The sequence below is a fragment of the Schistocerca piceifrons genome, chromosome 5, assembly GCF_021461385.2.
Source record: "Schistocerca piceifrons isolate TAMUIC-IGC-003096 chromosome 5, iqSchPice1.1, whole genome shotgun sequence".
NCBI classification, from domain to species: domain Eukaryota; kingdom Metazoa; phylum Arthropoda; class Insecta; order Orthoptera; family Acrididae; genus Schistocerca; species Schistocerca piceifrons.
Genome location: NC_060142.1, coordinates 695,847,495 through 695,862,981, shown reverse-complemented (window position 1 = coordinate 695,862,981; position 15,487 = coordinate 695,847,495). Strand labels below are relative to the sequence as shown.

The following is a 15,487-nucleotide window of genomic DNA, read 5'->3' as shown; positions in this document are numbered from 1 at the left end:
CCTGTTGGAATGGCACTTCAGTTTCCCGATGCCAGAACGGAAAAAGAACAGGTCTAACAACGTACTGAGCGCTGGTTAGCGTCCCCTCCAGAAACAACAAAGGTGAGCGAGTGTTATGGCTTATCGTTCCCCCAGACAAGAAAGCACAGTGTTGGCCACTGTGTATCGGACAAGTGCATTTTACGAGACAGCGTTCACCAGGCCTATGTGGTACGTGCAAATGACTGTCAATAGCGTGCAGACAGAATCGCCGAAGACGACGGTGCCCATTCCATCTTCAGAGTGATCCTCTGTCGGTACCAGCCGAGCTATGCACGTCAATGCTGTGGCATGAGTAGAGACCGACTAGAGGTGTGTGTGCCCGTAGTCGCACTCCTAACAATCAGTTCGCAACAGCTTGTGTTGACACATCTGGGCCCACAACGTCTCTTATCTGTGCTGTGGTAGCTGTACCATCTGCCACTGCTGCCCTTACAATACGATGATCCTGGTGGGAATCTGCTGTGTGGATGCCCACAACCTTGTGTACGGGTGTGAGGACGGTCACACGACCACCGATACCAGCATCATTGGACAACTGACGGAGCACATCTAGCTCACAAGGGGAGGCCATGACGTTTGGAACGCGGATTTACTGCAAACTTCGTACACTCGTAGTACTCCACTTTTATTGTTGTTGCGGTCTTCAGTCCTGAGACTGGTTTGATGCAGCTCTCCATGCTACTCTATCCTGTGCAAGCTTCTTCATCTCCCAGTACCTACTGCAGCCTACATCCATCTGAATCTGCTTAGTGTATTGATCTCTTGGTCTCCCTCTACGATTTTTACCCTCCACACTGCCCTCCAATACTAAATTGCTGATCCCTCGATGCCTCAGAACATGTCCTACCAACCAATCCCTTCTTCTAGCCAAGTTGTGCCACAAGCCAATCTTCTCCCCAATTCTATTCAACACTTCCTCGTTAGTTATGAGATCCACCCATCTAATCTTCAGCATTCTTCTGTAGCACCACATTTCGAAAGCTTCTATTCTCTTCTTGTCTAAACTATTTATCGTCCACGTTTCACTTCCATACATGGCTACACTCCACACAAATACTTTCAGAAACGACTTCCTGACATTTAAATCTATACTCGATGTTAACAAATTTTTCTTCTTCAGAAACGCTTTCCTTGCCATTGCTAGTCTACATTTTATATCCTCTCTACTTCGACCATCATCAGTTATTTTGCTCCCCAAATAGCAAAACTCATTTACTACTTTAAGTGTCTCATTTCCTAATGTAATTCCCTCGGCATCACCCGACTTAATTCGACTACATTCCATTATCCTCGTTTTGCTTTTGTTGATGTTCATCTTATATCCTCCTTTCAAGACACTGTCCATTCCGTTCAACTGCTCTTCCAGATCCTTTGCTATCTCTGACAGAATTACATTGTCATCGGTGAACCTCAAAGTTTTTATTTCTTCTCCATAGATTTTAATACCTACTCCGAATTTTTCTTTTGTGTCCTTCACTGCTTGCTCAATATACAGATTGAATAACTTCGGGGAGAGGCTACAACCCTGTCTCACTCCCTTCCCAACCACTGCTTCCCTTTCATGCCCCTCGACTCTTATAACTGCCATCTGCTTTCTGTACAAACTGTAAATAGCCTTTCGCCTCCTGTACTTTAACCCCTACCACCTTCAGAATTTGAAAGAGAGTATTCCAGTCAACATTGTCAAAAGCTTTCTCGACGTCTACAAATGCTAGAAACGTAGGTTTGCCTTTCCTTAATCTTTCTTCTAAGATAAGTCGTAGTGTCAGGATTGCCTCACGTGTTCAAACATTTCTACGGAATCCAAACTGATCTTCCCCGAGTGCGGCTTCTACCAGTTTTTCCACAGGCCAACAAAATTTGTAAGCACTAGCGCGTACTTCTCAAGTGTCATTGAGAAAATCGCAAGATAATTTCCGTCGTCAAATATATACCTGTGCGTGGCCATTTTTACCATGAAGCGCCGGCAGCCGAGTGGTTCTGCCCTCTGTAATAGAAAAAACTGAGTTAATGGATCAACGACGAACTGAAACGAGTGTCTTGCGACGTTCGCGCCGAGCAGATACAACGAACGAAAACGAACAAAATGAGATCTAAGAAAGAAAAAAAAAGTGGTTAGCGTTCAAGCCCAGTAATCGTTGGGTCGCTGGATCGAGTCCTGCTCGTCAGTATTTTTTTTATTTCTAACATAGTCATTTTCTTTACTATTTATATTACAATTGATATAATGGGAAAAATACGTGTAATCGGATGAACTTTTATTAAATTTACAATGTTATTTGGCAGTCTACAAATTTTTGTTATCACAAATAATATAATATTCATAACTACCGACTAGTAAACGACCAAACGCACAAAGCGATACTGAAAATGTATGCTTGTCCGTGTCTTCGAAATTGTCCGTATTTAATCGAAAGAGAACGAGAAATTGCTTCTCGTGAAGACGCTATTAAAATACACTCTATACTGCATGACCAATGATCAGCGCCGATATTTAAGGAAATGCTGCGATATGCATGGTTTGTTTCCAAATTATCGGCTGAAAGAGAGGTTTTGGAAAATGTTAACGAGGTTTGTTTTTCCCCGGAAAACCTCAAAAGACCTTCTGTGTGCGGAAACATAGCATTTATTCAATGCAGCTGGTGCCGTTTAACTTTATTTTTCATGTTTTTACGAAAAATACCATCCGGCAACTCGTAATGTCGAAAGGGACGATGAATTGTACATCTTTCGAAAGCCGTCTGTGCCGGTCAAAACTTGGAGGTAGCAAGTCGTTTCGGGCTCCTTCCAGGTATAAGGGATTTCTCAAATCACGGACAAGCATACATTTACGTATTTTTCCCATTACATCAGTTGTAATATAAATAATAAAGAAAATGACTGTGTTAGAAAAAAAAAGCTGACGAGCAGGACTCGATCCAGCGACCCACCGATTACAGATCACTGACGTACAGATATCACTGTGAAAAAACATGCCAAAAAGTTGCTGCCAGGAACAATATTTTAAGAAAACTGACGAATAGTAAATGGGGAGCTAGTCCGACTGTATTACGAAAAACTGCTCAAGCACTTTGCTTCTCCACGGCAGAATATGCATGCCCTGTATGGTCTCGATCCACACATGTCAAAAAAGTCACTACAGTCCTTAATGAAACGTGCAGGCTAACAACAGGATGCATGAAACCCACTCCACTTGGGAAAATATACAAAGCAGCTGGATTCTCATCTCCTGAATCCCGAAGAATTGCGCACGAACTTACAGAAAAATTTAAACAGATTTTCGACGAGCGCCACCCGCTGCATGGTTCTTCATGTGGACGTAGCAGACTTAAATCCCGCAAGAGATTTCTCACTAGTGAATTGAACGAGCCTCCGAAGGACTACCGTGCCTCACGAGAAATACCCAGCGGCAGTACATCAAGCTGGAAGATTTGGAGAACACTGAACCGCATCAGAACAGGCGTAGCACCAGTTAAAGCAAACCTAGTCAAATGGGGCTTCAAGGACGAAGGAGACAACAAATGCGACTGTGGTGAAGTTCAGGATATGGAACACCTTCTACAGTGTTCCATCTGCCCCACAAGGTGTACCCTTGACGAACTATGGCTTGAGAAGAGAGAAACATTGGACTTGGCCCGACATTGGGCTGAAAGGCTTTGAAACAAATCTCCGGACACGAAAAAGTAAAGTAAGTACAGGGCTTGAACGCTAACCACTTCTTTTTTTTCGGTGTAGTTCGTTGCGTTTGGTCTGGGAGGACGTCACATGACATGCGTTCAAGTTGATCGTTCATTCCTTGACTCAGTTTTTTTATCACAGAGAGCACGCAGCCCTCTGACCGAACACGCTGAGCTACCGTGCCGGCATAACCACTCGGCTGCCGGTGTTCATGGTAGAAATGGCCACGCACAGGTATATATTTGACGACCGAAATTATCTTGCGATTTTCTCAACAAACGCTTGAGAAGTACGCGCTACTGCTTACACATTTTGTTGTCCTCGTGAAGTACTACGAGTGTACGAAGTTTGCAGTAAATCCGCGTTCCAAATGTCGTGGTCTCCTCTCGTCAGTTGTCAATTCCCCGAAAGAATCGTCCCGCCTCTCGGAAGGCCACAGTTTGTCCCCTTTTAAATTCGCTCAGTCAGCTGTAGGAAGCACGAGTGTGTCTTTGTGGTATAGTTGTCTGCTTGCTTCAAATGTTTGCGCCACACTGAGCCTCTGGCTGTGAGCATTTCCTATTAAAGGGTAGGCATACATTGTTGTAGCTATCCCGGTATGCTGTATGTTGGTGGCCGAAATCGAAACCATTGTCTGAAGGCTGTAAATTCAGCTAAATACTTAGGGATTACAGGTACAAATAAGCTAAACTGGAACGATCACATAGATAATATTGTGAGTAGAACAAACGAAAGACTGTGATTCATTTGCAGAAGACTTAGAAGATGCAACAGGTCTACTAGACTGCTTACACCACGTTTGTCCGCCCTGTTCTGGAGTATTGCTGTGTGGTGTGGGATCCGCATCAGATGGGTCTGACGGATGACATCGAAAAAGTACAAAGAAGGGCAGGACGTTTTGTGTTATCACGAAATAGGGGAGATAGTGTCACAGACATGATACGTGAATTGGAGTGGCAATCATTAAAACAAGGGCGTTTTTCGTCGCGACGGGATTTTCTCACGAAATTTCAATCACCAATTTTCTACTCCGATTGCGAAAACATTCTACATAGGGAGAAATGATCATCACGATAAAATAAGAGAAATCAGGGCTCGCACAGAAAAATTTAAGTGCTCGTTTTTCGCGCGTGCCGCTCGAGAGTGGAACGGTAGAGAGACAGCTTGGAGGTGGTTCATTGAACCCTCTGCCAGGCACTTTATTGTGAAAAGCAGAGTAATCACGTAGATGTAGATGTACATCCACTATCACCCAGGTGGCATATGCCATCATCGGATCAAAATCGATGTCGTCTTTCCAGGAGTACTAATGGTTTTTTTTTTTTTTTTTTTTTACGACAGTGTATTGGAACAAGCTCCGGGCCGTTATACGTACCAGCTGGCGACGGCGAGGGCTGTATGTTGTACTGCGGCGGCTCGCTGGCTGGCGGCGGAGGCGGCGGGTCAGGCGCGGGTGGCGGGGGCGGAGGCGGCGTCGGGGGCAGCGCCTTGCAGGCGGAGGCGGCGGCCGCGCGGTCCCGCTGCAGCGCGCGCCGCCCCATCTTGGGCGAGCGCGTGGGCGGCGGGCTGCGCAGTGGCGACGCCTGCAGGCTGGGCGTCGGGGACTGCGACTGCGAGGAGTGGTGGCTGGCCGTGGGCGACTGGCACGGCGCCGCCCTCGACGGGGACAGCCGCCGCGGAGACAGCTGCGGCGGCGGCGGCGGCGTCAGCTGCGACGGCGGCGGCGACTGCGCCGAGCTGCGCCGACCATGAGATGACATCCTTCTTTAGTGTCTGCTTTAGCGTTCACTCATTCGTCGATGATATACAGGGTGTTACAAAAAGGTACGGCCAAACTTTCAGGAAACATTCCTCACACACAAATAAAGAAAAGATGTTATGTGGACATGTGTCCGGAAACGCCTAATTTCCATGTTAGAGCTCATTTTAGTTCTTCCACCTACGCTCAATGGAGCACGTTATCGTGATTTCATACGGGATACTCTACCTATGCTGCTAGAACATGTGCCTTTACAAGTACGACACAACATATGGTTCATGCACGATGGAGCTCCTGCACATTTCAGTCGAAGTGTTCGTACGCGTCTCAACAACAGATTCGGTGACCGATGGATTGGTAGAGGCGGACCAATTCCATGGCCTTCACGCTCTCCTGACCTCAACCCTCTTGACTTTCATTTATGGGGGCATTTGAAAGCTCTTGTCTACGCAACCACGGTACCAAATGTAGAGACTCTTCGTGCTCGTATTGTGGACAGCTGTGATACAATACGCCATTCTCCAGGGCTGCATCAGCGCATCGGGGATTCCATGCGACGGAGGGTGGATGCATGTATCCTCGCTAACGGAGGACATTTTGAACATTTACTGTAACAAAGCGTTTGAAGTCACGCTGGTTTATGTTCTGTTGCTGTGTGTTTCCATTCCATGATTAATGTGATTTGAAGAGAAGTAATAAAATGAGCTCTAACATGGAAAGTAAGCGTTTCCGGACACATGCCCACATAACATATTTTCTTTCTTTGTGTGTGAGGAATGTTTCCTGAAAGTTTGGCCGTACCTTTTTGTAACACCCTGTATATGGCAGAAGTTAACTGAGGATCGAAATACCTGTCCCCACATTTGTGTTAACACGACCAGGGTTGCGAACAACTCCATATTCGAGTGTAAAATCCCTTAATTAATATTTTTCTGCCATTTTATTTTATTCTTGTATCTCTTTTTATCGAAATTACATGCCTTATATGTTGCTGGTCAATATATCAAAGTGTGCGTTTAGCAGTGTTAACTATTGAGTGCGAAAGCCTATTTACAAGAAAAAATAAAAACTTTGAGGTTCTATATGCAATTGAGAACCTGTAAGAGGTTTCCTTCCAGCATATGCATAAAGTATGAAGAAGAGCAGATAGAAGAGGTCGACAGTCTTAAATTGCTGGGATTACAACTTGATAATAAATTCAGTTGGGAGGAGCACACCACAGAACTGCAGAAACGCCTTAACAAATCTGTATTTGCAATTCGAGTGTTAGCAGACATAGGCGACATAAAAATAAAAAAGCTTGCATAGTTTGCCTACTTTAATTCCATAATGTCATATGGTGTAATATTTTGGGGCAACTCTTCAAGTCAAACAAAAGTTTTCAGAGTCCAAAAGCATGTAATACGTTTTATTTGTGCAGTAAATTTGCGGACGTCCTGTAGAAACCCGTTCAAAGAACTGGGTATACTAACTACTGCCTCTCAGTATATTTACTCCTTAATGAAATTTGTCCCTAATAATATATCTCTTTTTCCAACAAACAGCTCAGTTCATACATACAATACCAGGAACAAAAATGATCTGCACAAGGACTTAAAAGCACTTACTTTAGTTCAAAAAGGGATCCACTACTCAGGAAGACTCATCTTCAATAATTTGCCAGCAACATTCATCGGATATTTGATTATACAGAAGCAGCACTACTTCGAGAGAGGATACATTATACAAGACGAGAGATGGATTCTGCTGACCGTAAGTTACTGCAGTTACATTTATTCCTTGCTAGTAAGATACAGATAGACCTATGGAATAAAATAGATTGCCTTACATTTCAATCTATGGAAACCATGATGGAAACGACTACTAGAAGGCATAAGAAGAAGTTCGAAAAGTTGCAAAATTATGCAGAATCTACAAATAATATAGTGATGTCCGAAACTGTTATTAATAAGTCAGACAGAGTTTTATCTCAAGACGAAATCTCAGTTCTTGCAAAAGGAGGAAACTACTCTATAACACCTCCGAAAGTTCCTGTTGAGGATATTATTGCAAATGTAGAAGCAGGTATACGTACTCTCCCTAAAGAAACTGCAAATGCAATCCGGATCGAAACCACCAGAGTATTATGCCGCAGTAAACCTCTGGAAAGTAATTTAACCAATGGCGAAAGAAAGGCTCTGAGAGATTTAAATGCAGATGAAGACATAGTGATTGTTCCTGCTGATAAAGGGAATGCTACGGTCATTTTAAATACAGAAGATTATCAAAGCAAAATTTTGAATCTTTTAACGGCAGGGCAATACAAAAAACTTAAGAAAGATCCTACAGCCAGCGTACTACGGAAAACAAATAATTTGATAAAATCGGCCACTTCTATTCAAAAAGAAGAAAAAAGGGCTTTATTGAAGACTGAAGCTATGTGCCCTAGACTCTATGGCCTACCCAAGGTACATAAGAAGGACCTACCTCTGAGACCGATTGTTAGTACTATCAATTCTCCTACGTACGAAATAGCAAGATATCTAACAACTAGCTTACAACCATATTTTGGAAAAACGGATTCATATATAAAGGACTCACGTCATTTTATAGAGAAAATTGAAGGTTTAATTCTGACTCCTGAAGATATTTTAGTAAGTTTCGATGTAGTATCCTTATTTACTATGATTCCAGTTAATGAAGTTATGGATTTTATAACGGATATTTTTCCAGAAGATCTGACTGCTCTTTTCAGACACTGTCTTACTTCCAGTCATTTCCAGTGGAATAATGAGTTTTACGAACAACTTAATGGCGTAGCAATGGGTAACCCATTGGGTCCTGCAGTAGCTAATTTCTACATGGAGAAATTCGAACAGTCAGCCTTGGAAAAAGCAGATAAGAAACCATCTCGCTGGTATCGGTATGTAGACGATACATTTGTGGTCTGGCCACATGGTAGAGAAGCCTTAGGCGAATTTTTTGATTACCTTAATAATATAAATCCAAGAATCCAGTTTACCATGGAGAGAGATAATGATAACAAAATACCGTTTTTGGATGTTTTAGTTATGAGACAGACGGATGGAAGCTTGAAACAACAGATTTTTAGAAAAATAACGCACACAGACAGATACTTACATAAAAACTCTAACCACCATCCACAACAAAAGAGAGGTGTGATTACAAGTCTCGTTGACAGAGCCAGACGGATTTGCACGCCGGAGTATCTAGACGACGAATTAAAACATCTGAAGCACGCTTTTGAGAAAAATGGCTACTCAAAGAAAGCAGTAAGCAGAATTCTGCACCCAAACAACAAAAAGCTTAAGGACAAGTCCGAAAAACGATGGAAGAATAAAGTCTCTCTCCCTTTTATAAAGAAAGTAACGGATCAGATTGGAAAGATTTTAAGTAAACATGATATTAGACCTGTTTTTAGACCAACGAAGAAAATTTGTCATGTTCTTCGGTCTGTAAAAGATAAACGCGCTCCTCTATCAGCCAGTGGCGTATATAAAATTCCGTGTACATGTGGTAAAGTTTATGTTGGAACAACAAAAAGAAGCGTAAATACACGGTTAAAAGAACACAGAAGTCTTTGCCGATTAGGAAAAACAGATAAATCGGCTGTAGCAGAACACGCTTTTCAGCCAGGAAATCATCAAGTGAAGTTTTCCGAAACAAAAATTTTATCTACGACGACGAACTATTACCCACGGCTTTGTAGAGAAGCAATTGAAATATATAAACATAGGGATAATTTTAATCGGAAAGAAGAGACCATGAAACTTAGTGATATTTGGACAGTAGCACTACAGAATTGCTAGACAGTTTTATCCGTGACGAGATTACGATCGATAGTTAAGTTTTTATCTCTGACAAAGGTTATCTCTGCATATCACGTGTAACTCTGGTCACGCCCACTTTCTACGATACATAAGTCGCTCTCAGACGTCCGACCCGTCAGTCGGCAAGACTCACCGGAGGAGAAACACCCCTCTGAAGATGTCCAGCGCAGCTCTGGACGAAACGTTAGGAGCTGAAGAGTTTCATGGACCACGACCTTACATCCCGGAAGGTTTACCAGAAGATAAAAATTTTTGTTACAAATAAAGATCAGTTTAAAAGGAGCCTGAAAGACTTACTAGTGGACAACTCCTTCTACTCCATTGACGAATTTTTTAATAGAGACAAATGATGTTTTGTATATATTGTTACTATTAGTATTGTTATTTCAGGAAAAAAAAATTGACATGTTCCACATCCACGAGGATCTTCTCAGCACGGATCTGTGGAACGAAAAACTAATCTAATGTAATTTATTCTAATCTAATCATAAGCAGGCTACTAGCTTTTTGATGTGCAAAATATCTAATAAAACTCAGTACTGAAATATACAGCTCTAAAAGTGGGAGTTTATTTAAAATGCGCGGCCGATATTCTTTTGGCTGTTACGTCGATTGTTTTTACCATCGATATACGTATTATACCTTTTCGATATAGGTATGTCGATATCGCCACACTTGAAGCATCGATACACCGGACACTCGATATTTTTAAAAGTATCAACAGTCCTAGTCCGTAGTGCAAACAGTCCGGAAGCGTACCTGGTGGCGTGACGCGGCTGGTGGCGCCGCAGGGCGGGCGGCGAGGCGGCGGCGGGGGCGGGCGGCGGCGGCTGCGGCCGGTGGTGGGGGCGGCGCAGCCTGGAGGCGGCGTCGGGCGACCCCGGCGGCGTCAGGCTGGCGCTGGCGCTCGACTCGGAGGGCGCGCGCCGCCGCGGGCCGCCGCCCCCCGCCGGTCCCGCCGAGCTGTCGGACGGCGTGGGCGGCTCGCCCTTGCTGCACGCGATGCTGCAGTAGATGGCGCCGCGGCGCGGCAGGAAGGGCCGGCCCAGCAGCGAGGCGCGGCACGTGTGGCAGCAGAAGCACTGCTCCGTGGCGTGCCAGTGCTGGCCCTCGTGGCTCATCTGGCCTGCAACAGCGCGCCGCCGCCTCATTCACGCTGCGCCCCCGGGGGGCGTTCTCGTCCAGGAGGGACGACGCTCTCAACAGCATACGTCGTTTTTACGAGATTTCTTACAAGGGAACCTCCCCATCGCGCCCCCCTCAGATTTAGTTACAACTTGGCACAGTGGATAGGCCTTGAAAAACTCAACACAGAGCAGTCGAGAAAACAGGAAGAAGTTGTGTGGAACTATGAAAAAAATAAGCAAAATATACAAACTGAGTAGTCCATGCGCAACTTACGCAACATCAAGGATAGTGTGAGCTCAGGAGCGCTGTGGTCCCGTGGTTAGCGAGAGCAGCTGCGGAACGACAGGTCCTTCGTTCAAGTCTTCCCTCGTAAAGTTATGATCTGTCCGTTCGTTCACTGACGCCTCTCTTCACTGTAATAAGTTTAGTGTCTGTGTTTTGCGACCGCACCGCAAAACCGTGCGATTAGTAGACGAAAGGACGTGCCTCTCCAATTGGAACCGAAAACATTTGATCGCAAGGTCATAGGTCAACCGATTCCTCCACGGGAAAACACGTCTGATATATTCTATACGACACTGGTGACGGCATGTGCGTCACATGACAGGAATATGTTGTCGACCCACCTAACTTGTACACTTGGCGAATGGGTAAAAAGATTCTTCTACCTTGCCCGATTTAGGTTTTCTTGTGGATGTGATAATCACTCCCAAAAAAGTGATGAAAACATAAGAGTTGTCAGATAATAATTGTCTGAAAATAAAAAATTAAACTTTTCACTCGAGGGAAGACTTGAACTAAGGACCTTTCATTCCGCAGCTGCTCACGCTAACCACGGGACCACGGCGCTCCTGAGCTTACACTATCCTTGATGTTGCCTACGTTGCGCATGGACTACTCAGTTTGTATATTTTGCTTATTTTTTTCATAGTTCACACAACTTCTTCCTGTTTTCTCGATTGATCTGTGTTCAGTTTTTCAAGGCATATCCACTGTGCCAACGTATAACTAAATCTGAGGGGGGTGCGATGGGGAGGTTCCCTTGTTAGCGTATGTGGATGCTACTACGAAGATACATACACTGAAGAGCCCAAGAAACTGGTCACCTGCTTAATATCGTCTAGGGCCTCCGCGAACAAGCAGAAGTGTCGAAACACGACGTCGCATGGACTCGACCAATGTCTGAAGTAGTGCTGGACGGAACTGACACCATGAATCCTGCAGGGCCAGCCCTACATGCGTAAGAGAGGATGGAGATCTCTTCTGAACAGCATGTTACAACGCATCCCGTGTTCATGTCTGGCGAGTTTGGAGGCCAGCGGAAGTGTTTACACTCAGAAGAGTGTTCCTGGAGCCACTCTGTAGCAATTCTGGACGTGTGGTGCGTCTTATCCTGCTGGCATTGCCCAAGTTCGTCGGAATGCACAATGGACATGAATGGATGCAGGTGATCAGACAGAATGCTTACGTACGTGTCACCTGTAAGTGTCGTATGTAGACGTATCAGGGATCCCATATCACTCCAACTGCAAACGCCCCGCACCATTACAGAGCCTCCACCAGCTTGAACAGTCCCCTGCTGACATGTAGGGTCCGTGGATTCATGAGGGTTTTTTCCTACAAAATGACACATCTACCGATTCTGTAAGTTATCTGAATAAATTTCTAAATTATTCCAAATTTGTGAAATTTTTTTTGACTCAGCTTATATAGGATGGGTGGGCAATAAGTAATGCAACCCACTCCAAGAGAAATATTCATAAAAGTGGTTCTTCATAAAAAATTGGAGAAGTGACTATGAAGTAGAATGTGTAAAATGTGTAATTTGTGCCCATTGTATCCATTATACGTGGGGTAAGACAGATAGTAAGCATCATTCAGCTAACGTAAAGATTAAATAAAACGTGCAGTCTCCAAGCACTTCAAATATAGGGACATTCATTTTGTTTCATTTAAATAGGGAAAATACGTAAAAGCAGCGGAATTAGCGATGTGATATCACGCCGTTAAACTTCATACCTTTTTTTAAATCAGTGGACTGAACTTGTAGGCTAAGTTCCAGACTTTTTCATGATTCCAATTCAAAAATTATGACGTTGGACAGAACAAAATCAACAGCAATAGTGAAATCAGTGTTAGCGCGCGACACTTCCAGACAAATAAGCGAGATCTTTCAAAGATCCATTATTTGGTGTACCTACAGACGCTTGTAATCACAAACCGAAAAAGTATTTCCAATAATTAACTTTTTTTAAGCTTAAGGGCCTTGTCCCTGTGCATGTCTCCCAAATTACGCCCATTTTCAGACAGTTTAAGAGAAATGCCCCAGTTTGTCACACAGAAATTAGACAGTCCTAAACAGAACTGATACGATAATTCTTGAAGTGAGGCTGAATTCTCACCAGCATTTGGCAAGAGTGGTAAACCTTGTTCTCATGCCATTCGTGACCACGTCACGAAACGACATTTTCTAACAGGGTAACGCAAGATGCCGACAGTGAATTTCGCATCGCAAAAGCACCGAGCGAGGTGGCGCAATGTTTAGCACAGTGGACTTGCATTCGGGAGGACGACGGCATACCCGCGTCCAGCCATCCTGATTTAGGTTTTCCGTGATTGCCCTAAATCGCTTCAGGCAAATGCAGGGATGGTTCCTATGACAGGGCACGGCCGATTTCCTTCCCCATCCTTCCCTAATCCGATGGGACCTATGACCTCACTGTTTGGCCCTTCCCCCAAATCAAACAGCCAACCAACCATCCAACCACAAAAGCTTTGAGGAATGGAGCGTGTCTGGATTGCAATGCGATGCCGCCCGCGTACGTTCACCCCGGCCTCCATCCAGCCAGCTACGTACGAGGGTAATCCCAAAAGTAAGGTCTCCTATTTTTTTATAAGTACATAGACCTGTTTATATCTACAATGGCTTACATCAGTTTACAGCTTGAACATTTAGCTATTTTTAGACATAATCACCATTTCTGTCGATGCATTTTTGTAGACGCTGTGGCAGTTTTTGTATGTCCATCTCATACCAGCTCGCCGCCATGCTGTTCAGAAAGTTATGAACCTCTTCTTTCACCTCGTCGTCGGAGCTGAATCGCTTTCCGGCCAAATGTTCATTTAACCTAGGGAACAGGTGATAGTCACTGGGCGCCAAGTCAGGACTATAGGGTGGGTGGGTGATTGTGTTCCACTGAAACTGTTGCAGGAGAGCAACTGTTTGCCGAGCGATGTGTGGGCGAGCGTTGTCATGGAGAATGTGTACGCCCTTGCTCGTCATTCCTCTTCTCCAGTTTTGGATTATCCGTTTGAGTTTTTTCAGAGTCTCACAGTACCTGTCAGCGTTAGTTGTGGTCCCAGCGATTCAGCTCCGACGACGAGGTGAAAGAAGAGGTTCATAACTTTCTAAACAGCATGGCGGCGAGCTGGTATGACATGGGCATACAAAAACTGCCACAGCGTCTACAAAAATGCATCGACAGGAATGGTGATTATGTCGAAAAATAGCTAAATGTTCAAGCTGTAAACTGATGAAAACCATTGTAGAAATTAACAGGTCTATGTACTTATAAAAAAATATAGGAGACCTTACTTTTGGGATTACCATCGCATCTTCGCGAACTGACTGTGTTCTTAGTTAAGGCAGAAATTCCTCAAGGTCACATTCGGGGATTGTTTGCCTCCATGGTCCAACGAATACAAGAATGCATTCGTGCCCTTTGGGATTGAGCCGTGGCGCTCGTTACTGGCGCGCCAGTCTCTTGGATGTCCATTATCGATCCTTCCATGTTTCTATCTTTGCTTGCCTTGTTGTTTTCGGCATTTGCGGGGCGAGTGGCAGTTCACGTTTGCTCAGGCTACCTGCTGAGACGCCGCGAGGTACGAGAGGGGGAAGCAACCACGTATATGTGGAGTTGGTTGTGCGCGGTCTGCCGGTTCAGGATGGAGGATATGCGTTGGCTGCCTGCCTGTTTGCTCTCCTGATTTTGCTCGCCGTGCCTTGCGACCGCCTAGCCTGGGTTGTTGCCTAGTGTATCCTACACGAGCCATACGGGCGTCCAGCAGAAGTTAAGCAGCCTAGTGTTTCTTTTAAAGAAAAGGAGCGAATGTATAAGACCTTTTGTAACCAATTTTGGTGGCCTCTTAAGTGTGGCCTTAGCGTTTACACTGCCTTTGGGGAGAGCTAATTCTTTTAAATTTAAATAGTTGGGGTTCCCTGTCCTTTATAATCTTTTGGGGGGTTTTATTTGAGTTTTCTCTTTGGTGTTCCGTCCTTGTGCTTGGTTAAATGTTTACTTGTATAGCGAGAAGTGACTCCTGGTTAAAACTCGGAGAAGGTGTTTGATGTTACTGCCGCCTCCGGCATTCGCCTTTTCAATTAAGTGTTGCCATCCCTTCCAGCGACCTGGTGTCACTCCTCGTTAATTAATGCTGGTTTATGTGTACTTAATTTTGAATTGGCCATTTGAATTAATATTTTGGAGCGCAGTATAGCACTAATGCAACCTCATTGTACACCACCTTGTGCCCCGGTCTAGTACCTTAATTTTCAATGGCACGAGTTAGCTCCACTACCGGTTTTACTGATGTGCTCCCTTCAAAATCTTGTCTTGTATAAGTTTGCCCCATGTGTGTCTGGAAACACAGAGATGAGCTTTAGTGTGGTTTTAGTGCTAGTCAGTTAATGGAATCTTCATTTTGGCTTGGCTTCCACTGAAGAGTTTGAGTGGAGCGTAGTGTGTTTTGATTTGTTATTCATTTAATTACTGTAAGTTTGTTTATTTAATGGGGAGCAAGACATTTAAAGACTGTTGGTATTAACTCCCCTAGTTGCTGGGTGTTGCTAATTCACCGGCCGGTGTGGCCGAGCGGTTCTAGGCGCTACGGTCTGGAGCCGAGCGACCGCTACGACCACAGGTTCGAATCCTGCCTCGGGCATGGATGTGTGTGATGTCCTTAGGTTAGTTCGGTTTAATTAGTTCCAAGTTCTAGGCGACTGATGACCTCAGAAGTTAAGTCGCATAGTGCCTCAGAGCCATTTTTGTTG

General features: G+C 44.5%; 1 protein-coding gene across 1 annotated transcript in view; it reads right to left on the bottom strand.

Annotated features, from left to right (window-relative positions):
- LOC124799207 (protein prickle-like) overlaps positions 1-15,487 on the bottom strand; it is an 84,979-nt gene that overhangs the window by 9,894 nt on the left and 59,598 nt on the right. The window contains exons 5-6 of the mRNA XM_047262742.1: positions 10,209-10,435; positions 5,096-5,201 (exon numbers count right to left, since the gene is read on the bottom strand). Of these exons, the coding sequence (XP_047118698.1) occupies positions 5,096-5,201; positions 10,209-10,435 (333 nt within the window). The remainder of the gene's footprint in view (positions 1-5,095; positions 5,202-10,208; positions 10,436-15,487) is intronic.